Source organism: Rattus norvegicus, chromosome 1, assembly GCF_021556685.1.
Source record: "Rattus norvegicus strain SHRSP/BbbUtx chromosome 1, alternate assembly SHRSP_T2T, whole genome shotgun sequence".
Lineage (NCBI taxonomy): Eukaryota > Metazoa > Chordata > Mammalia > Rodentia > Muridae > Rattus > Rattus norvegicus.
Window position 1 is genome coordinate 164,985,077 of NC_141534.1, and position 24,838 is coordinate 165,009,914.

The following is a 24,838-nucleotide window of genomic DNA, read 5'->3' on the forward strand; positions in this document are numbered from 1 at the left end:
TTTGACACACAGTATGTAAAGATGTAAACTGTGAAAGTGGAAAACGTGGATCTTCAGAGGTGCATGTCTCATATACCATCGAAGTTATTTTGGTCTTTATATTGTTATACATTTAAGATCTTATTTGTAACCCTAAGAGAAGCCATAAAGAGAAAAAAAAACCTTTAGAAGTTTTTTTTAAACAATGTTTATTTTTAAGAATTTGTTTGTATTTATGTGTCTGTGTGTCTGTGTGTCTGTGTGTACGTATGCCAGATGTGTGAGTGCACGGGCTGGGTTCCCTGGAGCTAGCTCCTAGCTGGTGTGAGCTAGCTACCTACCGTGGGTGGGTGTCGGTGTCGGACCTGAATTTCAGGCCTCTGGGAGAGCAGCAAGCACTCTTAACTGCTGAGCCATCCTTCCTGCCTTTAAAGTTACACACACACACACACACACACACACACACACACACACACACACACACAAAGAAAAACTCATAAATAGAAGGACTTGAAACAGGAATCAAAATAGAAAATTAGAAAAAAAAGACAATTAAACACAAAAGATATCACTGATGAAAGAATTGGAGACATTACAAAATGTCTAAAGAGAAAATAGCCCAGCAGCAGAGGCCTTAGCAGGGACCTGAGGATATAGCTCAATTGGCTGAGTGCTTGCCTAGCATGAAGCCCAGCACTATATAAACCAGTCATGGTGCATGCCTTTAACCATAGCGCCGGGAAAGTGGGAACAATAGGACCAGAAATTCAGTCATTCATGGCTATAGGCAAGTTGGAGGCTAACCTTGGATAAGTGAGCCTGGTCTCAGCAAGTCAAGTCCTGACCAGTAGATAAATGTGCACCAACTGAAAGGAGGAACTTGACAGAACAGATAAGAACACAGGATTCTACCAAGGGCTGCCTGCACGAGACCCATTTTAGATCCAAGGTCTTTGTGCAGATAGCATTCTAGGCAAACAATAACCAAGAGAGAGAGCTGGTGTTCGCACCGATATCAGACCTAACAGATTCGAAGTCATGACTTGTAACAAGGGACAAAGAAGGCATTGTATTGTGCTAAGTCACAATCCAACCAGCGTGCAGCCCAGAGCTATCTTCAAACCTCCTTCTGCCTGCAGAACTGGGTCAAGTTCACATGGTTCCTACCTTGGCCTACCACAGAACACAGAGAAGAGTCATGTCAGACTGAAGCAAAATGCCTCTTCAGGGTCCTCAAAGAAGCTGAGTGTGCACCACAGAGACCTGGAGTCTCCTTTGCAATGCCACCCGGGTTGGCCACTCTGCGGACACCTTCCTGGAGACCTTGAGTAGGAGTAGGAGGGACTTTTGCTATAGCCTCATGACTTTCCTGACTCTGACTCCCAGGTTTCCTCCTATCCTCCTGTGCTATCACGTGGCTTTCAGATTACACTCAGTTGGTCTGGGAACTTCTCCTGAGAGGCAGGGAATAGTCTGCATCCTTGGGGTTCTGTCTGGCATGGAGCTAGGCCTCAATGGGGGCACTGTGGGGCAGGTGGATGAGAACTGGCTAGGAGAGGGAGCCTCAGATACCCTAAGACTCTTTAGGGATTCTGTCAACTCATAAGGCCACAAAGACTGGCAGCAGGCCTCTCCACAAAAAGTCTCTACCCCGCCAAGCTGCCCAGGGACAGTCTGACCTCTCCTCCCCTGGGCCCCTCCCCAGGCCTCCTTTCTGTGACAATTGTCTCCCCATCAGCCCCTTGTTCCTGTCATGTCCAGGCCTGCTCAGATTGTGTTTCAATGACTCTGTTTGAGCCTCAGTTTCTTCACTTGTGTGAAATAGCCTGGGTTCCCACCCCATAGCTTCACTACATCACTTAGGATGCTGACCATAGATACCACTCCTGGCTGGTTGGAACCCTTCACAAAGCGAAAGGTTTTCTGGGAGTAGGGCAGTTTGGGTAATTAGCTCACTGTCCTTTGTGTTTTGGGAAAGATGGGTTTGAAGGGGAAATGAAGATACAAGGGTTGAATCTGTGGTTCAGGAAGGAAGGAGAGAAACTGAATGAACAACCTGCCATTCACATTCCCACGAGGGCGACCTACACATGGAAAAAGAACCATCGGATCCTCTGAGGTGTCCTGGGATTTCCTCATCTTAAATAAAGTAAGAGAAGAGAGCACAGGAACACATCACAGCACCGTTATCAGACGGTATGAGGCAGCTGACCTCTGTGGACTTCTATGTCAAGCCTAGGCTGGACAATATTATTAGCAGGACATTATACTGTCAAACCTACAGGCAGGAGCTACCATCAGCCCTTTGCAAATGGTGGCAGCAATTAGCTTACAGCTTCCTAGTCAGAAAGCCAAGGGGACAGGAGTCCAGCTCAGCCCTCGAATTCAAACGGTCACTCTTAGCTGGGCAATGCTCAGCACCGAACTCCAGAACCTCAGTGGGGCTGAGGTGGGGGTGCTGGTTCCCAGCTGGGAAACCGAGGAGCAGGAGGAAGCTGCCTTTGTTACTAGGGCTCTAGGGAAGTCAAGGAAGTCAGAGAAGACATGAGCAAAGAGGTTCCCCCAAAAACAAGCTACCCTGAGGCCTGGGAGTATGTAGCCAGGCAGGAGGGGGAAGCAAAGGTCAGGGGAGGGAGCAGAGGGTGAGACAGGCGGGCTGTGCAGCAGACAAGGCAACAGAATCTGCAGTTCAGGAATTATAGCCAAGGTCCCAAGTCAGAAGGGACCTGCATGGTCAGCTCAAGGTCCCCCCAGCATCATCAAAGTACAAGATGGAGCCCGCAGCGCTTCCATGGCCAGGACATTGTGGAGGATAAACGGTGTAATAGAAAGGTATGCCCCACTTGAAGATGGGTAGAGCCACCCTTCACTTAAAGATCTGCTCCCAAAAGAAATCCTGCAGGACGAAGCTGGCCACCAGCTAGTCAGAAGCAAACAGTCCAGGGAAAGAGGAGTCCAGTCAGGTAGAGGCCTGCTTCAGAGACCCCGGGGAACACCCCTGAGGGCTATGAAGATCCCAGATCCTCCTTATGGGGGGGATCTGTGTGAATCACCACCCATCAACCCCATTTAGTCTGTCTCTGGCTTTCTCTGATAGGCCATTGAGCAAGCTTTCAGCCCCTGAAAATTTTTCTGACCCAGACCAGTAGCCTGCCTTTAAGACACGGGTCCTGTGTGGCCTTGGGGCTTCCAACCAAGGTGCTCCATCGGCCTCTCATAGCCTGAGACAACAGGAAGCTGGTAACTGAGCCCCAACAGCACCCAGCCTCCCCGCCCAAAGTCTCTGTGCCGGCCCACCTGGCGCATTGCCTACATTCCTGGCTCCCACTTTGGAGACCAAGAAGTTCATTAGTCTCAGGCTGGTCACGGGGAAGGGCTGAGGGTCAGAGACCAGAGTGGCTCTGAGGACTAGGGGGACTGGAAGGCTCAGCTGATAGGCAGTACCTGTGCTTCTTCCCTGGGGTGCTCCAGCTTGGGCCCTGTCACCCTGACTCACTTCTGACCAAGGTGCTCCCTAAGCAAACTTGCTAACTGCTTCCCCAAAGACCTTCCACACTGGGGCCTTTGCATGTGCTTCCTCTGCCTGGAATGTCTGGGACTCAGGGGGATGAATCACCACTCCTGCCCAGAGACACGTGTCAGTGACCTGCTATGTCAGAGGCGGGGAATTCTTCACAGCTGGGTTCTGAAGGCTAAGTAGGAGTATGACGAGAGAAAGAACTGGCATCAGTTTCCATGGCCAAGCACATAGAGAGGAGAATATGGAGGGTGGGAGATAAGGTACCCAACATGGCCCTCTCTAGCTCTCAGAGAGAAGAGAGGAACTCACCTTTTGTAGAATAACCATGGTTCTACGTCAGAGCACCTGCCTGAGTGACCAGACACCGTTCTGTGGGAAGAGACCATGACACGCCCTGAGCCCAGGTAGCTTGGATATGCATGGCCACCTAGGCTCCTCCCCAACCCCATACCTCTCCTCCCTCTCGGAAATCCTCCTTGACCCCGATCCTTCTGATCGTTGCTCAGTCTATGTGACCAGAGCCTCAGTTACTGTCACCACCTCCACTGCCCAAAGCCTCTGTCTCAGCCCTTGTCATCCCAAAGGGTTCTTAGAAAGTAGTGTGTTAGCCCTGTACCAGACATCAGCATGAGGGTCAGGCTGTGCTGGGACTAATGTTCTGAGGCTGCCCAATGCTCAGAGAAGGACCATCTCTTACCCAAGGTCACACAGCAGGGCAGGGAAGACTCAGAACTAAGTTAAGACTTGGGCTCCGGTCCCAGTTCAGGACTGCACCAGTTTTAGGACACATGACAAAATGGTCTAACACCTGTTTGTGAGCCTCGTCTCCTACCTCATCCAGCACAGAGCTGGGCCCAGAAATAGGCTCGAGATGGATTTGCCACACCGAGTGTGGTCACCAGAAGCAGCCCCAGCCCATAGGTCTTTGCGTGAGGCCCCTCCCATCCCTGCCTGACCTGCCCCCCAGAGTGAGCATTAAGTTTTCACAAGGGCCCATTCAGAGGCACCAGGACATCTGATCCTCTGCCCACGACACTACCTGACACCTGAGCCCTGACCACCATGCCCTGGGTCTCCATGGGCATATGGTCCTTCTGGGGACCTACACTGCCCTGGGGTTTGTAAGGGCAGCAGCCGTGGTCATGAGAGCCGGCATCTGAAGAAGCTGCCTGGCTTCTGCCTCACTCATGCTGCAGGACAGACTGGGACCTTAGAGGGTAGAGCTGAAGACCCATGGGAAAGCTCGGGTCCCTTCTATCCGGCCCACGAGACCCCACCTCTCCATTCCAGTTCTAAGACTGAGAGCTAGACTGTGTGTAACACTGTTGCTTTTCAAATTGAGAACAAAGACCATAGTTTCTTCTAGGCCCACGTCTGATTTTACCTTGAACCCTCTGCAACCCTAGATGCTGACCTTCATAGTCTCGGGTCACAGATAGGAAACGTAAGGCACACAGAGAGGAAGCAACTTGTTCAAAGAGATAAGAGTACCAGGGAGCTGACCAAAAAGACCTAGAAAGAGAGGCATCCACACTCGCCCCTACCCTCCACTCCCATCTTCCCCTCCCCACCCCCTGCCTCTGGATACCCCTGACCCAGCTCCAACTAGGAAACAACTCCACAGGCTCTGTGCTCTCTAACTGTTCCTTCATCCAGGGCATAAGCCTCCATCTGCACAGCTCAGGACAGTTTCTGTCCATGCCTATGGTGGCAAGGCCCCTGTAGGTTCAGGGGAGTTCAGTCCCCAGAACCTAAGGCTGTAGGGCAGGGCCTCCAGAGGAGGCCCCAGCCTGTAACTCCTCCCCAGTCCAAAAGTTCCAGCCAGGGCAGCCCATCCTTACCTGGGTCTTATCCACACCCTCTGGGTCACCACCCCCCCAGCCTCAGGCCAGGGGTCACAGGTCTGGAGGACTCTGGAAGCTGAGGCTGGAGCCTGCAAATACTTTGCCCCAGCTTGAGTCTTGCTCTGATGTTGCTGTGGGGTTCCCTTGGGCTACTCTGTTTCTTGTCTCCCTGGGTCACTCTTTCTCTCTGTTCGGGGCAGCTGTCCAGCCTGCAATGGCACCGGCCCTCTCCTCCAAAGCCTTCTCCCAGGGGGCGGAGCCCTGGGGGGCCTCCAAGGTCTGGATATGGTGACATCAGCGTGAGGGGCGGGCAGTGCTGGGGCTGGGACTAATGTCCAGAGGCTGCCCAAGGCGCTGTGTAAAGCACTGGCAGGCTTAGTCCCAGCAGGGATGCAAGGCATGGAGGCCCCAGGAGGCACTGCTGGCCAGTGTGGAACTCCAGCCTGGGGTCAACCATCTGGGCCTCAGGGTCTCTTGCCATGAGTGTTACTACCTGCTATCTTTGCATGGTTAGGACACCTGATCTTGTCCACCTTGGTCATGATTTTGCTGTGTCTCAGCTCTCAGTAGTCTTCTCTACTCACCCAGTTTCTCTCCTTTAGGACACTACTAGGGACCAGATAGAAGGCTTGGTAATACCTGGACCCTTGGGTGGATACAGCATCCAAACCAGGACTCCCCAAGACACACCCCCATTCCCCGTTGTAGTCTTTACAACCTGCCCCCACAGTCTGTTCTAGGAGTCTTGAATGTGCCGTTATCTAATTATCCAGGCACTTTGCAAAGCCACCTAAGCAGCAGCAGCCTCGTACAGGACAGAGACTCATCTGATGTGTGTGATTTAAATGTGTGATTTTTAAAAGCAGGTGGGTGGGAATGAACAGGACACACATGCTCATCATAGTAGGTGAGGAAGGTGGCTAGAGGACCTCCTCCTGAGATGGGCCCCCTTCTTCTCTCTTCTGCCCCATCTTGACCAGCTGGGACATCTCCGCAGGGAAGCTGCTTTTCAGGGAGTTGTGGTGGTGCTGAGGGGCAGGGATAGGTGGGGGGGGGGGGGGGTGAGGAGGATATCTATAGTGGGGAAGATCAATGGCACAATGGTGCCACCTGCTGGGCACAGCCAAGTGCTACAAGACTAAGGAAAAACAAGGTCTAAGGCCGAACTGCACCCAATGCAGCCTTCACCCACGGAGCCGCGAGTCACATGAGCCTACACAGAGTGGGATAGACACGGGTTGGAGCATCCAGAGCCCAATCGACAGGGTGGCAACCGGGGCAGGTGGGCTTCACTGGGGCCCAGGTGCATGGTGGGAAGACGGTGGGTGGGTGAGAAAGTGGTCTCGGAACCATAACGGAAACACTTTCTCAACACCTAAACTCAGCTAAGCAGCTCACCAACTGGATAAACCTAGAAACCCATGCTTGTTTCCCCAAATCGAGCCACCCAAGATCAAGCATGTGAGCGTAGTTCACCGCGACTGTCGAAGATGCTCATCTTGCCTCACTGTCTTTGCCTAGGCAGAAAAGGAAGTCCTAGCATAGTGCTCGCCCCCGGCAGCAACCTTGCTGCTTTCTTATGAAAGCATTTTTATCCCTTCCTCACTCCACCCTACCCCTCCAGGTTCGGCCTGCTTTCTGCACCATTCAGAAGGGGCACTGATTTCCAGCACCTTAAAGGCACCACATCCGAAACACTGCAGAACTGGTTTTAGTTCCTACCAACTTCACTCACCCCTCACCCCTCCAATCTATCAATGCATTCTATCTGCTTCGCTTTCGACAACCCGAACCCAGCTTCTGCCAGTGGCCCGGCCTATGAACTCCTAGCTCTGGCTACCTGCACCTTCCCAGCATCTTTGTCCTGGCCGCCTCTGTCTGTGGCCTGCATGTAACTGTTTCCTCTCCACTGGAACAGGACACGGGTCTTGACCTGAGAGACTGAGAGTTAGCTCCTGGGGACTTCCACACTGCCCGATCACGAACACTCCAGTACTACGATCAGATGTGATTTGCACGTTCTCCTCAGTTGCTGGAAGGCTGCTCCAGGACAGGAACTGTGCTTTCATGTCCCCAGGGTCTTGGACAGGCAGAGCTCAGCAAAGCCAGGCCCACGATGACTGGCAGTAGGGAACCTGGGCTCTGACTCACTAGGCAACCAGCAAGGCCAGCTTCATCTGTGATTTCCAACCCTCTTGCTTACCCTTCCGTCCTTATTCTTCCTTTATTATTCCTCACGTCCTTACTCTGGAGGGCGGGGGGGGGGAGAATGAGGTAGGGGTAGGAGGAACAGGACAAATGAAACAGACAGACACAGAAAGGTCCCTCTAGAGTGGCAGTAATATTTATTCTGAGAAGATAACAGAGTTCCTCTCCCTTGACCCCAGGGCATAGTAGCCTGGAGGAGTGAAGGCCAGGTCCTGCTGGTCCATGTAGTGTACATCATAGGGCTGATGACTGCAACTGTAACACTACAAGGCCTCCTGGGTGCAAACGGTGAACAAAGCCACTGCTGTCCCTGCTCTACCCTGTCCCTACCTGTCTAGTCTTCAGGGTTTCCTAGGGACCAGAGGTTCCTTCACAGCCAGGAGCCAGCCTGGCCTAGCTTAAGAGAGAGGAAGCAAGAACAGAGCTGCTGGCCCAGTTCTGCTGGAGGTGGGGGGCGGGGGCCAGTGTCTAGATGCCAGGTGAAGCATCTGCAGTCTGCTACTTGGTCCTCGTTTGCCCTGTGCCTCAGAGGGATATGGCTGAGCTGAGACCCACACGCCAGGCCCTGAGAGCCAAGATCGTGAGGCAGGTGCTCATCCCCGCTTCCTGACTGCAGTCTTCATTTGCGACAGCCATTGAGAAGTGGAGGGATCATGTGACCGTGCAGAGTATACAATAGAGAGACACACAGTGGAAGTGGTGTGGCCTTGCTCTTATTCTTTTAAGAGTCCTCACAACAGGAGAGGCCAGCGCCATGCTACAAGAGGGAGGAATCGAGGCACGGGAGGTTGAAGTGACTTGCTCCTGGTGGGATGCACAATCCCAGGCCCAGGTCATTGAAGGGAAGCCCTGACTGTGCAGGAGGAATCCTCTCATCCTTTCAGTTCAGCTCCTAGCCCTTACTGTGGACAATGGTCCCAGGCCAGAAGAGCCACCATGGAGCAAGATGGCAGTCAGAATCCAGCACCTCCAGCCAGGAATAGGACCACGTAGGAGGGACCAGAGACAGAACGCAGACGGCAGCCAGGAAGGAACATCTCGCCTCCATCATTCTCTGAGACTCCTCTGAGAAGGTCCCACTGTGACCGTGCCCTCTCATGTTCAATGTCAAGATAAAAGCAGAAGCCCAACAAAACGAGTTTGAAAAGAACAAATGTGGGGGCCGACTTCCCTTTACACCGAGATTGTTTTAAATCCTAAGACTATCAAATGCTGAGGACTGAGAGTAACATTTTGGTCTGTACGGACAGTAAGAGTGTGGTGGCTTCCTTAGATCTTTGGGGTATGCTGGTGGAAAGCCCTCTGGTCCCTGTCTGTGACACCCAACAGATGAACTAGCCCTGAAGGCCTAGTACATCCATCCTACAGTCTTTTCTTCCAAGAAAACCCCAGGGTCCTTCAGCAGAGGCACCATGTGTCCCCCTTGGGTCTCCCATAGCCTTACATCAGCCTGGCCCGGGCACTTGGTCCAACATCACAAGTAGAGTGTTGGGAAATCACCAGCATGACCATAGCTCTTCAGGGGCTGAGAGTGAAGTCAGAGCCTGGTCTCAGGAAGGTATCTATCTCCAAGAAGACCTGAGAATCAGCAAGCCCGGGGCGGCTAACAGGGCAAGTCGATAGAGCAATTAAATGGATGGAGGTGGGGCGTCCTGCGTATGCCTGCTAAGGGTTCTTTCAAGATGGTTTTAAAATGATGTGTAGTGGGATTGGGTGTGCAGCTCAGTTGGTAAGCGCTCGCCTAGCATGCACAAAGCCCTGGGTTCCACCTGAGGAGGTGGAGGCAGGGGGATCAGAAGTTTAAGGTCACTCTAAGCTACGCAGCAAAGATCTGGGGAGGGAAGCAACCTCCCCCACAGCAAACGAGGAGAGGGAAGGGACTTGGGACATGGCAGTTTGTGTGTAAACAATTGACGTCTTGGCACTCCTCTGCAGATAGCAGGGCCAGGGGAAACATTTTCAACAGATAGCCCCTTGACGGCAGTGCCCACTGGGTAGAAGGAGCCGCTTTAAATCTTAGGCAAGAAAACTCCCCCACGAGAGGGGAATTCTTCGGGGCCCTCCAAACACTGAGGCTCAGAGAGGGGCAGGGCTCTCCTCGGTCACACAGTGGGTCAGTGGAAGAGCGGGCAAAGGGCCCAGTGTCTGGTTCCCAGGCTGGTCCCAGGCCAGGTGGGGACATGCGAGTAGTGCTGAGAACTAGTGGGGCTGGGCAGGCTGGCTGGCATCAGACAGCCGTGAGAGAGGCACTGCAGAGGACACGCACAGCGACGATGCCTGGCAAGTCGCTGGGCTGCCGGCCACTGCGGTCCTGGAGATGGAGGCTGTGCAGGTCCTGCAGGTCATCCGGGGCAGTCTTCAGGTGCACCTGGCCCAGGAATTCATCCTTCAGGACTCGGTGATTCCAGACCTGAAAGGAGACAGAGGGTGGAGGCGGGGTAAACCTAGGACCAGGAATATTGCCTATGGCAGGTAGGGAGTGAGGGCAACGGAGCTACAAGTCTCTTCACTCAGTGCAAGCCCAGTCAGGGAAGAGCCCATGGCCTGGACTGATGGGGTGCCCTCTCCCAGAGCCTCAGGCCCCCCATAAAAGTATGTTACCACTCAGAAAGCTCAATCTGTCACTACTAGATCCAGTAAACTTGAACTGGGGGTTGGGGGGTAACCTTGAACTTGACCTAGTTATGCCCCCACCCCCACCCTGTCCCATTTTTCTTTTCTTTTTTGAGACCGGTTTCACTATGTAGCCCTTGCTAGCCTGGTCTGCATAGATCAGGCTAGCCTCAAAACTCACAGAGTCTGTCTGCCTCCGTCTCCTGAGTGCTGGGATTGAGGCATGAGCTGCCACACTCAGCACCTCATTTTAACATTTGTGTTGAATTCCTGCCCCTAATGGTCCTTCTAGACTCCATGTCTACAAGTCTGTGATCTAACCCAGTGGGACCCAGTGTTAAGAAAACTTGGAAACTCTAGTAGCTCCCCAGGGTGCTACACATTTGTTTACAGATGTTTTCTTGCCCAGAGAGAGGTAGCTCTGGGCCCGGAGGACACAGGAGAGGGTTCTTGGATAATGAGCTCAGAGTCACCATGCTCCAGCCATGGTGGACTGAGAAGGGAGCCGTGTCCAAGGTCACTGGCATTCAGATTGGTTCCCCAGGGTTCTTAGGAAACAACCACATGGCACACATGATTTCAGAGTCACCTTCTCAAGTGGATCCACTGGTGGATGCTCTGAAGAAGAGTGACCAAGGCTTTGGGCCAGGTCAGCAAAGAGGACCACTGGCCTCAGCGGGGAGACCAACCTTGCTGGCACTCAGACTCAGACTGACTAATTGTCAGTCACCTACGGAGGAGCGAGAGGTGGGACAAGACAATGGAGGCTGCCCTGGGCCCTACCCCTCAGAGAGGAGGCTATGGGAGGGGCAGAATATGTTTGTGAGTGGGTCTCACCTGCACAGTGATGGGCTGAGACAGTTTCTTGCGATAGAAGATGCCTTTCACATTGTACTCTGGCGTCGAGGTCCCTCTCTGCACAGCTGAGCGAACCTTTTCACCCTCACACTTGATGATCACATATGAGTTTGCTCCTGGAGAGAGGATTGGGGTGCTGGGGTGAGGATGGGGCTGGTACAGAGCCTAATGGGACAGATGTCTGGGAGGTGCCATGCTAGCCTAGTCTTTGTCACAGAGGGGAAGGGAAGACAGGAGCCTGATCCACCTTCCTAGTGCCTTACCTTCTAGGGCCAGGTAGAGGGAAGAGTACAGGGTGGCCTCTGGCCGGAAGTTCTTGCCGACTGTTCCCTGTACACGGGTTTCTTACCTCAACACCTCCTCAGTCTAGAGAAGCTGCATCTGAACCCCCAGTATCTATCTGATGTCCCCACCACATGCGGGCTCCAGGGAAGCAGGAGGTGGACCTCTCTAGAAGCTCACATCACCCACTGGATTACTGGGTCTGCGGGTGCTGTGGTCTCAGGAGGTTGGGGTGGGCACTGAAGGAGAAAGAGCCTAAGGTAATGCCCAGGTGAGCTCACCTGTGGAAGAGTCCTTGAGGCCAGCAGCTCCCAGGACATGGACCTGGGTCACCTGCTGAGGGTAGCCACACAGGGAGCTCCAGCAGGTACGAGGGGGCTCATCCAGGCGTAGCTCCCTGAAACAGGGCAGGGTAAGGGGATGAATGGGTGGCAAAAGGCAGACGTGAAGATGGGGTTCAAAACAAGGAGCTAATCAAACCTCACGGCAAACTCAACCACTCACTACCATAGGCTTCCAGACTCCCTGTTCCATCTCGTCTCAGGACGGCAAAGTACTTAGCACTTCCCGTATGACACATCCCCTGTTGGGTATTATAGATATTATTTCTCAGCCTCAAAATGGTTTTAGCAGCCTACTGCCCCCTAAAGCCAGTCTCCACGGGACAGGTGGTAGTAATGGTAAGGCCTGTGTTGAAATCCAGTTGAGGGGTGGCTTGGTCCATACTACCACTGACGGCATGGCGCCAGTCCCTCTTTCTAGAGTTGGTCTCTATCCATAAAATGGAGTGGTTAGGCCTCCCGTTTATCTATAAAATGGAGTGGTTAGGTCTCACATTTTGGGTGTGAGATGGTAAATAAGACAAGTGAAAGCCTTTTTATAAATTGTTAAATGCACATATGAGTCCCTGTTCCTAGTCAGAACCAAGACAAGTTAGGCAGGCAAGCAGGGGAAGAGAGAAACAATGGACGCCCATCCCTGAGGTTGCTGGTGCCCAGGCGCCATGCCCTGAGCAGACACATTCAGGCTAGGGCCACAGATTCCTCCAGGCCAGCATGGGTTGTATGGTCACTAGCCCTGGCCCCCAAACACACACCGGCAGTTGGAGGGAACGTCTGTGAAGACGCGGAGCAGGAACTCGCCAGTGTGGCCTGGCTCAAAGGTGGTAGGGATGATGACGTAGCGGCCCTCAGGCAGCTCTGTCCGCAGGAAAACACTCCGAGAATTGATGTAGATGGAGCTGGCGGCCTTATGCTGCAGGCTGTGCATCCGGTACTGGCGGTTCTCTTCCACCTGTGTGGAGACAGGAGATGGGGGCGCAAACGGCCCGCATCAGAGTCTATCCCATCTCGCAGTGGTTACCACGAAAGGATCAGTAGGATACATCGACAGAAAATACCCAGAACTTGCAAATCTATGAGGACAAGATTAGGTTAGTGTTTGGTTAGGGCTGAGGGAAAGGGTGTCAAAAGCACAGAGGTCCCTGTGCTCACAGATGAGCACTGGGGAACCAGGGATGTTAAACACACAGGGTGACGGCTGGGAGTGGAGGTGGTTGATAAACTGGTGACCTGTATGACTGAGACCACAGCAGATCCTCCCCACAGCCTTAAGATGTCCCATGTACTCACTCTATAGAACCTATCCTTATGAAGACGCCCCATGCAGCCATGTCTTAAGCTCTATTGTGCACACAAGATTGATTTATCACCAGAAAACCTTTTTTCCAAATTGTGCTGTGCTTAAATAGGCCTAAAACGAGCCACCCAGTGTCCGACTCTCAAAGCTTGGACCAACACCAGCTACTGAGTCATATTGAACTGAAGTTCCCTCTTGCCTCATACGGATCAACGCTCTGCTGGCTGTGGTGTCTTGCAGAGACCCCCACAGAAGGATCTATCGTATTGGGTGGCAATGACCTACTGCAGTGGACTGTCTCCTCACAAAGACGAAAAGCTAGTGATGTCACTAGGTCATATACTTTAGGCTGCTCACTTAGGTGGTCTATGACTTCTACTTCAAAAATAATAATTTAAAAGTGGAGGTGGGTGAGAAATCCCCTTGTGATCCCAATGACCCTACGAATTTTTACAAACTATTGTGTGTGTGTGTGTGTGTGTGTGTGTGTGTGTGTGTGTGTGTGTGTGTGTGATGGGGGGCATGCATGCCACAGCACACAGGACAACGTTGTGGAGTTAATTCTCTCCTTCCACTTCACGCGTGTTCCAGGGCTAGAACTCACATCATGAGGCTTTGGCAGCAAGCCCCTTTACCTGATGAGCCCTTCTCTTATTTTGTTTTGCTTTATAGGAGACAAGGTCTCCTACAGCCCAGACTTGAACTCACTTTGTAATTGAGAATGTCCTGCAGCTCCTGATTCTCCTGTCACAGCTTCCTAAATGCTGAGATTATAGGCATGGCCCACTAAACCCAGCCTAGCCCTGGAGGTACCAAACACAGTCATCCCCACTGCCAACCCTGCTTAGCCAGTTCCAATTCGCATGATTTCAGTTGCCTACAGTCAACCATGCTCTGAAACTAGCAAGAGGAAAACTCCAGAGACAACTAAGTATTTTCAGTTTCAGATGTGTTGAAATCCTGCACCATCTCAACTCACTGGACAGGAGGGGCACGAGTCGCCTTGTTTGGCCAGCACATTTGTATGTACAATGTTCAGTAGCCATCTTCGTTATGGCTACCTGTAGGGTGCTACCTGCAGTTTGGGTCATCCAGTGGATGCCTCATCTTCATGGTTTTGGAAGCCTACTCATCATGACTTGTCCAACTTCCAGCCCAAAGCCATGAAATGACACCACCACTGTCAGGGCGTCCTAGACAGTTCCCGGAAAAGCACTGCATGGCATGACACAAAGTGTCATAGCGTGTCAACACATTATGAATAAGCCAGCATAGGGGAGTGAGCCAATAGTTTTCTCATAAACACTGAATGCTAGGGAGCAGGCATGCACCAATGTCTCACATCCATGTGGGTTCAGTAAGTTCTGAAGATCTGACATGTATCGGGGGATCTGTCATGCCAACTGTCTCCCCACACGTGTATCATGAGTAGAGGACATCAACTTCTAAGCCAGGGGGAGTGATCAGAGGTGAGTCTGCCTGTCTCTGTGCAAGGTTGCCTACTTCTGTGTATAAAGGCTCCAAAACAAGACTACAGGAGATGAGAGGCCTAGCCCTGGGGGAGGCGCAGTGAGTCCATCAGTCATACAAGAGCTCACAGAGCCAATACCAACAGCCAGTATCCCTCACCGCAAGTGGTGTGGGCCTGTAGATCTCACCTTATAGATGTCGAAGCCGATGGCCAGATTCTCCCCTTTGCCCTCTCGGCGAGTCGAGCGTTTGGGCCGCTGCTGGATGCAGATCAGCACTTCATCTTCTGGCTTCTTGACTTCAAATATGTACTGAAGGTGTAGCCATGAAAAAGATCCACGGTGAGATCCAGGTCAGCCTCCTGGACCTCGAGAGCCTACACTCCAGAGCAAAGCCCCAGCCGTGTCGGATGCATGAACTTAGGCCATCCCATCTGCTCTCCAAGTCAGTCCCTCCTCTGGGAGATGAGCCCATTAACTCATACAGTGGCCACCCTGACTGAAGACTGGGAGAGCTCAATGAGAAGGTAAGTGTTCACCTCAGAGGCTGGCACACAGTTGGTGCTCAATAAGGACACACTGAGTCTAAGGATCAAGTAGATGGACTTCAGTGGAGGAAGCTGCTGGGGAGAGTTCCCAGTGGAGAGCACAGCTTGGCCACACTTCCTGGGAATAGCCAAACTGTGCTACTGTGAAAACAAGGGGGTCTGACCGACCACTACTCGGCCTCTCACTGTGTCTGAGACTCGGGACAAGACAGCTCTGAGTGCTGAGAGACAGTTTCCCCATTGTGACCATATGTAGTGCAGACAGTAAGACAGCAACTTCCTGCCCTCACACAGTGTCCACCAGCCCCCCCACTGCACAGACAGCCATAATGAGTGCCAAAGGACAGCCAAGGACATCCCTGAGTCACTCGGGAGCCGTGGTAGGGCAACGAAGAGGTCTCATGGCTGACGCAGGATGACACGGGGTGGGGTCCTTGTGAATGCCCACCTGTGGGTTCTGGAAGAAAGTGTCCTTGTGGTTGATGCAGCCTCCACTGCGGTTCTGCTGGGGGTCCTCATGTCTCGTCCAGGCACCACGCAGCCGGGCCTCCTCCCATGTCTTGTGGATGCTCAGGTAGGACGTATTAATCAGGCGGCACTTAATGATGTCGGTGAAGTATCGGCACATGTCCTCAAAGGTCATCCTAAGTGCAGGAAGGGAATGAGCTCGGTGCGCCCCAGCATGTTCTGAATGCAAGCAAGCAGGGCACAATGCCATTAAGACCCAAAATCCCTCTCGGGCCTCAGGTTCCTCGTTTGTAAAATGGGATGAACTTGCCAATGGTTGCCTGCCTCACGGGCATGGCAGGGCATTGAGCAAAACAAGAACGTGTGCGTGCGTGCGTGCGTGCTCGTGTAGCTGGTGTGTTGGCTGTGGCAGCTGTTCACAGGGTTAGTAACCAGTGTGCATATCTTAACATTTCATTGCAGTTTTGAACACTTGTTGTTGGGGGTGGGGCACAGGTGTGTGCGGCATGCACTCAGAGGTCAGAGGACAGCCTGTGGGAGTTGGTTCTCCCCTCCCACCATGCGGGGCCCAGGAGCTGAAGTTGTCAGGGCTGATGGAAAGTGTCTTCTCATCAGCCCTGTCGTGTGCATCATGTACGGTCTGTTTCTACCCACTGACTTCCATGGCTGCTGTAAGGCCAGACTCAACTGGTAGACAACACCCGCCCGCCCGCCTTGTTAAGCGTAAGGCAGTGACCAGGATGTTGCCAACAACACCTCCAGGAGTGTGGGCAGTGTCAGAGGAAGTGCATGGTTTGAATATGTTGAGAAATGCCTTGAAAAGCAGCTTTTTCCATACAGGAGCACTGCTGCCATGTTTTAACTCAACTGACTCCTGAGCCAGACTGCACAAAGTGGACTCTGTCCACAGCATCACTGACTGGAGGGCCTGGCCAGCCTCCTCCATCCCAGTCCAAGGGGGCTCCATTAGGGTATTAATGTCACTGTCATCTGATCCTGGTTGGCCTGTGGGTCTGCATGGCATGTACCTCACATCGGGCCCTCCTGTAATGGCTGTGAAGGAGAATAGGGCACACAACAGAGTCCGAATAGAATGCTGCAGAAAGGACTCAGGGGAAGGGATGTCAGGGAATGTGTGGGTGCAAGGGATGCAGGTAGGGGAATGTATACAAAGCAAGGGATAAATACAGGAGAATGAACAGGTACGGGGAGGGGACGAGAGATGGATACTGGATAATGAACAGGTACAGGGGGCTGGATGAGGGGCTGGATGTGGGAAACGAATGGGTTTATAGACTGAATAGGCACAGAAACAGATGAAGGAATGTATTGAGAATGGACGGAAGAAGCAAGGGGGTAAGCAGGTGCAGGTACACACAACAGGATGGTGGAGAGACTGCATGTGAGGGAATGGGTACAGGGCGATGTATTCAGAGAGGTAGGGAATGGTGGACCATAGGGTGTGGAGGAATGAAAGGGAGGGTTGCGGGGTTGGGGATTTAGCTCAGTGGTAGAGCGCTTGCCTAGGAAGCACAAGGCCCTGGGTTCGGTCCCCAGCTCCGAAAAAAAGAAGCAAAAAAAAAAAAAGAAAGGGAGGGTTGTACGGAATAGCTATAGAGAGATGGACATAAGGGGATGGACACTGGGGGTGGATGCAGGGTGGACACAAGCTAGCAAAGGCAGGGCATGGATGCAGAGGGTTGGATGAAGGGGATGGTGCTCTGAGGTGACTGACAGCTGGCTCTGAGGCTTGCCAGCTAAGACTCAGTCTGGGTGACTGAACAGTCCTGGCGTCCCTCAGGTCTGCAGAAAGGAGATGGATCCATCTCTATACAATGCAGAGGAGGCTCGGGTTAGAGAGGTAGTGTGATTTTTCCAAGGCTACATAACGAGCTGATGATGTTGTGGCCCTGACTCGCTGGCCCATGCTCCTGCCAGGTCCCAGGAAGGTCCCAAACTCAAAACAGAAGGACACTCACCAGAATTCACCATCGTCCTGTACGGTCACGCCCATTTTCTCCCTCTCACTCTTGCTCACTTTCTGCCATTCCTCTGACCTGGGATGTGAGTATTGGGGAGGGAACAGTATAAGAGGAGTGGCCTGCCAGGACCACTTCCCCATGGGAGAGCTCTGGGCCAAGCCACCCGCAGAGCAGTGTGGGCAGAGAACTTGGAGGTCATGTCCAGCCCAGCTCTAAGAAGCCTCTGCTTTCTCCCACTAGAGACTGTGATCTTTTTTATGCCAGGGCTACAAAGTAAGGAAATAAAGTTAGTGAGGTGCTGTGACCTCTTGGGACCATTGTCCAAGTACAAACCATGTCACCCTTCTCCAGGCCACTGTCCCCCAACCCCCCAGACACATGCTTACACTGGAAAGTAAGTCGTCTATTTTTTCCTCAGAGCACCTCTCCCAGACACTGCAAGACCCAGTCCAGTGTCACCTCTTGTCTTTGCTTCTGTGCCTGTACCCATCCCCAACCCTGGTGGGCCTCACGTGTCACTCCAGGGCCCGGTCCACTCCCGCTCGCCCCAGGGGTTCCTCAGACGGATCATGTCCAGCTTCTCTGACTTGAAGAAGGCCAGCAGGCCATGGCCCAGGCGCACCTTGCGCACATCGGTGACAGCATATGCATGGCCCTTCACCAGACCACAGGCCAGACGGGTCTCCATGTCAGCTGCTGTCATAGCCTGCAGAACAAACAGGACAGGAGGGACACACTGGAATCTAAACTAAGGCACTGGAGCTAGGCTAAGGAGCCACATTGCCCCTTCAGGGAGGGATGGCAACTGCAGCCTCACAGAAAGCTCTTGCTAAAGGGTCAGAACCCCAGAGGTCCACACACAGAAGCCCCCGACCTGCTCAGAGTATCGTGGTGCCAACTTGGCCCACTGCAGCTGATTGCTATGTACTTAGAGCTTTTTCAAGTCTCAATACACAGGCCTGGCTGACCTACAATTCTTTATTTAGACTCAGCTGGCTTTGAACTTGGCGAGATCCTCCTGCCTCTGCCTAGCAAGTCCCAAGTACTGAGATTACAGATGTGCAGCACCATGCCTGGTGGTAATACTCAGAAATGTTAAGAGATGTTTGTGAAAACCTAAGCAATAGGAAATTGACTTTGATGGGAGTGTTTATACCATGGAACTTAGCAGATGCCATAAATCTAAGTTTCTAGAGAGTCAGCTGACCAGACTCCACAGACAGCTTGCTTATCTTGGGTTCAATGAACCCACCTTTCTCCCAGCAGTGACTGAGCAGAGGACGCCCCTGACGAGCAGCTCTAGATCACCTAAAGGAAGTCGGGACTCCCTGTCCTCTACCAGCTTCCCCTTAACTTTTGACACTTTATACCTTGACAAAGTACCTCAAAGGCAGGGACGCAGGAGCCCAGGGGTGTCTGAGTGGGGTGTGAATGGTGTAAGGGCATTGCATGGTGCAAGGGATGGAGTTGGATTTGCATTGCTGGTCAGCTCTGGGGAAGGGAAGCTATACTCTCCAACTACTGCATCCCTCAGAAAGCCAAGGGTCATTATGATGTGCTGGCTGGGGCCCAAGCTCAGTCGCACTCCCTCCCATGCAAGCCTTGCAGTCTTCCCTGCAGCCCTACCTTGATGGAGGCACTGATGAGCCCACCTCTGCTGTGCACCTTCAACACACGTTCAAAGAGCTGGCTTCTCTTAGCCTCATCTGTGGCCAAGTCCCCCTCGGTCAGGTCGATGGGTTCCGAAACACCGCCTGTGAAATCCACCAGTGCATCGGCTGTGTTGCCTCCGTCCAGGGCCTGGTAACAGCCTGCCAGCCTGGAATATCAGGAAAGGGATTCCCAGTTCACGCTCCCGGGCAGTCCGAATCTCTGAACTTACACAGGAGCTGTCTGAAGCTCAGAAATCAGTCAGACTGCTACAGTCTCAGAGCAAGCCACAGCACAGCCAACATTAGAGACCAGGTCTTAACTCCCAGGCCCTCAGTCGGGTGGTGCTGGTACACACTTTTAATCCTAGCACTTGGAGGTTACACAGAGTCAAAACCAAACCAAACTAAACCAAACCAACAACTAAACAAAAACAAAACAAACAAAAAGCAAGCAAACACCTCCCAGGTCCCCTCTGTTCCACTGAACACCACTGTAGGACTCATTCCCTAGGCTTTAAGAGCACTGTCTTTACCAGTTGTTCAAATATCTATCAGTTCTTCTTTAAAGTGTTAAAAGTTCATTTATCTTTTGACATAATTCTGGATAAGTAACATGATTTGTAAGGACAAAAATGTATAACTCTAAAAAATTTATTTTGAAGACAAATGCTGTATCTATGCCCTGGAACGTTCTAGAAAGTACTAGAAAAGAATCTTAGGGGTAGGGGAAATGCCTGTTTGTTATGCTTGCAAAAAGCACTACAGCTAGATCCCAATTATGTTTTGAGGGGTTAGCAATAACTCCTTAAAGTAGTTACTGACCAGACGTGATGAAGTGTATGTGGAATTGGACGATCCGTGTTTGGTTTCTTTAAGAAACTTTGAAAACATGTCAGTCATCTATTATGTGTGACACTGTGACTGTGAACATGGCTAGCAGATATACAGTACGTTACCATCAGTATGCACTGAAAAGACACACCCACAAACACAGTGCCTGCTTTGTAAGGATGACAATGAACAAAAATGCACCAGAGATGTTAAAAGAAGCTGGCAGGGTAGCACATGCCTGGAACCTCAGTACTTTTGATCGTGAGATCATGACCAGCTTCTGCTACATAGTGAACTTGGGGAAAGCCTATATGAGACCCAGTCTGACAACTAGAATGATACTGAAAGACCTGTCCTTGTTACAGGGAACAGGGTACAGAGAATAAAAGAAGTACCTGAGGCACAGATACTAACAATGGCCTAAAGCAGGGAGCGGCCTTCACTGTTTCTATGCCAACTGAATTTGCTCTAAAAGGAACACACTCATTCTACAACAGGGGAGGCAGCTCAGTGGTTAAAGCAATTGCTGGGTAAGCCCAAGGGCTAGAGTTCAAACGCAGAACCCAAGAAAATGCAAATGGATGCAGGGGCCGCCTATAACTCCAGTCTTGGCTGGCAGAGAAGGGATGCTGAGAGCAAGCTATCGAGCAAGACTGGCTCTATCAGTGAGCTCTGGGTTTGATTGAGCACCCCTGTTTCAGTGAGTAAAGCAAAAGAGCAAGCCAGAATGTGTCCAACCTCAGTCTCATGACTCCACATGCGCACACATACATATTCACTACATACACATACACACATGCATATACCCATATTCACACACATATACATTCATACACACGTGCATATACACATACATATGCACTACGTATACATACACACATGCATATACCCATACTCACGCACATATACATTCATACACATGTGCACATACACATACACACACATATACATACACACATACACACATATACATACACACACAGACACACATATAAACATACTCATGCACACCCACCCACACACAAGTATACAAGTTTGCCCACACACATAAAAACACACATAAGCACACAACACATATATGAGCACACACACACACACACACAAATGAAAGAGGAAATAAAAAAATTAAAAGTAAATAAACAATAAATTCAAAAGCAAGCATAAAATGGTGCAGCCACTGTGAAGATGTCCTCAAAAAGTCACATTCTGAACTGTCACATGACCCAGCAGTTCCCCTGCTAGGATATCCTGGGAACGGGTGACAGTGGAGCCTTGGACACCCACAATCTCAGCAGCACTATTCACAGCAGCCCAGAGGCGGATGCTGCCCAGGAGTCCATCTGCAGACTGAGGAGGTCAGACTTGGAGCCGCAGTGTTTCAGCATTGCTCAGCAGTGAACAGAAGTGGGGAATAGGCTGTCATGTGACTAGACCTTGACATGATCACGCTGAGTAAAAGCAGCCAGACACAGAGGAACAAACAATCGCAGGAGCCCCTGCATACGTGGTACCCAGAATAGGTAGAAACAGGCAAGAAGAATAGGATTTCACCAGGCCACAGGAGGGGAAAGGGAGTTATTGCTTAATGGGGAAGAATTTCTGCTAGAGAGGGATGTGCAAAGATTTTGGATGTGGGCAATGGTGACAGCATTGAGGGCAGCGGTTACTGGACAATGAAGGGGGCTTAGAGAGAAGTACTCTGTGTTTGCCTGTTTTTGTGGTGTGTGTGTGTGTGTGTGTGTGTGTGTGTGTGTGTGTGTGTGTGATCAATAAAACTAAGAACAAAATCAAGAGCTGGAATTGTAGCTGAGTGACAGTGCTGCCTAGCCAGCAGGAGGCCTGACACCAAGGCCCCACTGGAGGTAGTAGAAACACAATGGCCACCAAGGGACCAGCTCTGCTTTCTAAGGGTCAAATCCGCAGGTGTCTTTCCCTGCATATGTCTTTCTAATTCTTTTTCTCTCTTCCACACAGGCTCTTAAACTCACACTTGTGATTCCTCTCACGCTCCCTGCCACCTCCGACCCCTTCATGAACAACCTCTAAAGACCTCGGAAGGGGACCCAGGGAGAGGTTCCTTCCAAGCTGGCTGGAACCAGCTGGCATTCCTGTCCCCAAATGTTCTACACCTCAGTGCTAGAACTGGTATTCCAGCTTGGCTGGTGTTCATTCTGTGCCAGGTCCTACAAGAGGACGACAGGCATCTGGCCCATGCTCCACCATCCAGACCAGATGTCAGGGGCCACATCGCAGGAAAGGCTCCCAAGGGAGTTCAGCAGTGTGTGCTCGAGGGTGAGATCCACTGCCGTACATGAGTGTCAGTCTGCCCAACTGTGGCAGGGGGCCTGCTTTCTCCCAGGTCTCCACCGCACCGATAACAGAGCGAGTCGGCAAGGTTCTTGGGCCTAGACTTTGACTTTGCTGTGTGCTAGGCACCAGCCCCTCACCTCTCTGTCATGGGAGCCTTTCCTAAAGGCCCACGGGGCCCATCAGCAGCCCAACTGGCCTGGCCACTCAGTCTGGGCATCCTACTCAGACAGTTGCACCTGGTCAACCCACCTGGCCACCCCGCCTGGCCATAGCCACACCTACTTGGCATAGGCCTTCTCCACCAGGGCACACCAGAACTCATTTTTCGAGTTGGAGTGGCAGTAAATGAGTTGGTTGTTGACTGTGGGCAGCCGGTCATCGACGACCACGTCCACCCACTCCCCAAAGCGCCAGAAGTTGAAATGGAAGATGCCAGCATAGCTGTCGGGCTTCTCGGGGTTCCATTCCTGCTCCTTCCAGTCTGGGATGACCTAGGTGGGGAGAATGGAGGCATTGAGAGACATCTGGCTTCTGAGAAAAGAGGGGAACATGTGGCCAGAGAAACAGGACGGGAGTACCGGAGTCCATCCCAGCACTGCATGACACTGTGGGACTTGTGCCAGGCCCTTTCTAGCCACGGTCGTGCAAGATCCCACAGGCTCCCCTCCCTCAGCCATCCAGGTCGGCCCTGATGGAATCCAGCAGCCATGACAGACTCTTCTGTCTCCCTCTCCACCTAAGCAGCTCTTCCCAGTTCCTGCCTTCCTCTGGCTTCCCAACAGCACCACCCCTCACCATCTCTGGTTCCAAGACACTGTAACCCACAGTTACTCTGGTCCTCGTGCAGTGGCAAACAAAATGGCGCCACTCCCCTGTGGTGATTCCCCACCCAGCCTCATTTCTCTACTCTCTCACGGTTCCCAGTCCAGTTCCCTGCCCCATTCCTCACTTTCCTCCATCAGTGGCCACTTCACTGTCCAGGAAGCCCTCCCTAACTCTAGACCAGACAAGGACCCCTATCTATCCCTCAGCCTCCAGGCTAAGCATTTCTCTACAATCTCAAGTGCCTATGGAGCCCTTCACCCGAAGTCTGCTGCTACCTCTGCGGGGTCAGCTCTCTGCGGGCAAGGCTATTTACTTGCTCCCTTCCACCAAGCACAGGGGCGTGTGTATCACACATTTGTTGACTGAATGAATAAACTGGCAGACATGCATTAGGACTCTAGCATCTAGTATTTATGAAGCTCCTTGCAACTGGCCAGGGCCTGACACAATGTAATTTTCACGGTAGCTCCATGGGGAGATTGCTAATACCCACCTCAGCTTAACAGATGATTAAGGCTCTGAGAGGACAAGTCGCTTATCCAGAGCTCACAGAGTCATGAAAACAACAATAAAAACGTGTGCTTTGGAGGCAGGTAGATCTGGGTTTGAGACTAGGATTCAAACCCAGGCCTGTGCATTTACAGATGAGTTACTTTGCAGTTTATGAACTACTGTGTGGGCTCAGAGTCACGTGAGACATTGAGGACCAAGATGACCCAGGCATAATACAAGCCCTCAAGAAGCCCAAGGCTGGTGGTAGAGGAAGACACAAGGGAGCACATGTTGGGTGGAGGGGAGAAAACGGAGCACCCTGGAGCTACCTCAGCTCTGAGCATACACTCCAAGAGTTGACACAAGTGTCTTCCCAAAGACACGAGGACAAATAGAGGTCATCTGAACCCCAAGAATCGGGCAGAGAAGGGGGAACGCCTCAGCTCTCCATGCTGGGGTGACTGGCTAACTCTGTTGATTATGACCTAAGCACAGCTGAGCTCCACATGGAGCACAGGCAGTTCCTTCTAGAAGAAAGTCACTGTGGATCAATGCCCAGGTATGCAGGCGGGATTGTCGAAGAGCTGCAGCCTTAACTGAGAGGCTGTGCTGGCCGGAGCCTCCGTTCCCCCCACACCCTGCCCCCCACACGCTCTTTAGGGATATGTTGTTTATACGCTTATACTATCAACAGGGATGTAAGCAAAAGAGAATAGTCTCTGGTGAGACACTGGAAGCTAAGATATGAAGATGCCAACTCTGGGGAGAGGTACTACCACCACTCTGTGAGGAGCTCTGTGAGGTGACAGGCACAAGCCAGCTGTTTCCTGTAGTGTCCCCATCTCACAGCTATGCAGGAGGATGCTCTGGGAAGTGGATGACAGAGGCTCCTACAGAGTTCCAATATAGACTTAGCAACCTGGGCCCAGGTCAGTACCCAGGCATGGTCCAGTATTACTGGCTGCTTCCTTTCCTCTCCTTACCTCTGACTGCAGCCAACTCTGTGGCCTTTTGAAATAAAAGCTCCCAGGTTGGCCTCTGCTCTGGCCCCTTGCCCTGACTTCCCAGTTTGCCTTGAAGATAGAGCACTGGGTAAAAAGTGGGGCCTATACAAGGTGGGTCATCCTACTGCACAGATGGGGAAACTGGAGTCCAGAGAAGCTGCCAAGGAGACAGAACCATACCAATGGCAGAGAGCCACACCACGGGCCTGGCTTGCTGCCTCCTCCCCAGACACTCTACACTGGGTGCTCTGGACTGCAGGGAAGGGAGGAGGAGGAGGAGCCCTCGAAGGGCATGGGGAGGTATGCTGGGACCTG

At 52.0% G+C, this 24,838-nt stretch overlaps 2 protein-coding genes across 7 annotated transcripts in view; both read right to left on the reverse strand.

Moving 5' to 3' along the window:
• The window catches only part of Myo7a (myosin VIIA), a 70,393-nt gene extending 64,834 nt beyond the window's left edge, over positions 1-5,559 (reverse strand). The window contains 2 exon segments of the mRNA NM_153473.2: positions 3,809-3,868; positions 5,341-5,559. Coding sequence (NP_703203.1) covers positions 3,809-3,826 — 18 coding nt within the window. The 5' untranslated portion in view covers positions 3,827-3,868; positions 5,341-5,559.
• A 2,106-nt stretch (positions 5,560-7,665) lies between these two features.
• The window catches only part of Capn5 (calpain 5), a 56,666-nt gene continuing 39,493 nt past the window's right edge, over positions 7,666-24,838 (reverse strand). For 3 of the 6 annotated variants that reach the window (NM_134461.2, XM_087608266.1, XM_087608309.1), the window contains 10 exon segments: positions 7,666-9,961; positions 11,002-11,138; positions 11,586-11,701; positions 12,401-12,597; positions 14,601-14,723; positions 15,408-15,603; positions 17,407-17,484; positions 17,922-18,115; positions 19,036-19,228; positions 22,485-22,693. In NM_134461.2, the coding sequence (NP_604456.2) occupies positions 9,779-9,961; positions 11,002-11,138; positions 11,586-11,701; positions 12,401-12,597; positions 14,601-14,723; positions 15,408-15,603; positions 17,407-17,484; positions 17,922-18,115; positions 19,036-19,228; positions 22,485-22,693 (1,626 nt within the window). In that variant the 3' untranslated portion in view covers positions 7,666-9,778. 6 annotated transcript variants of the gene reach the window in all.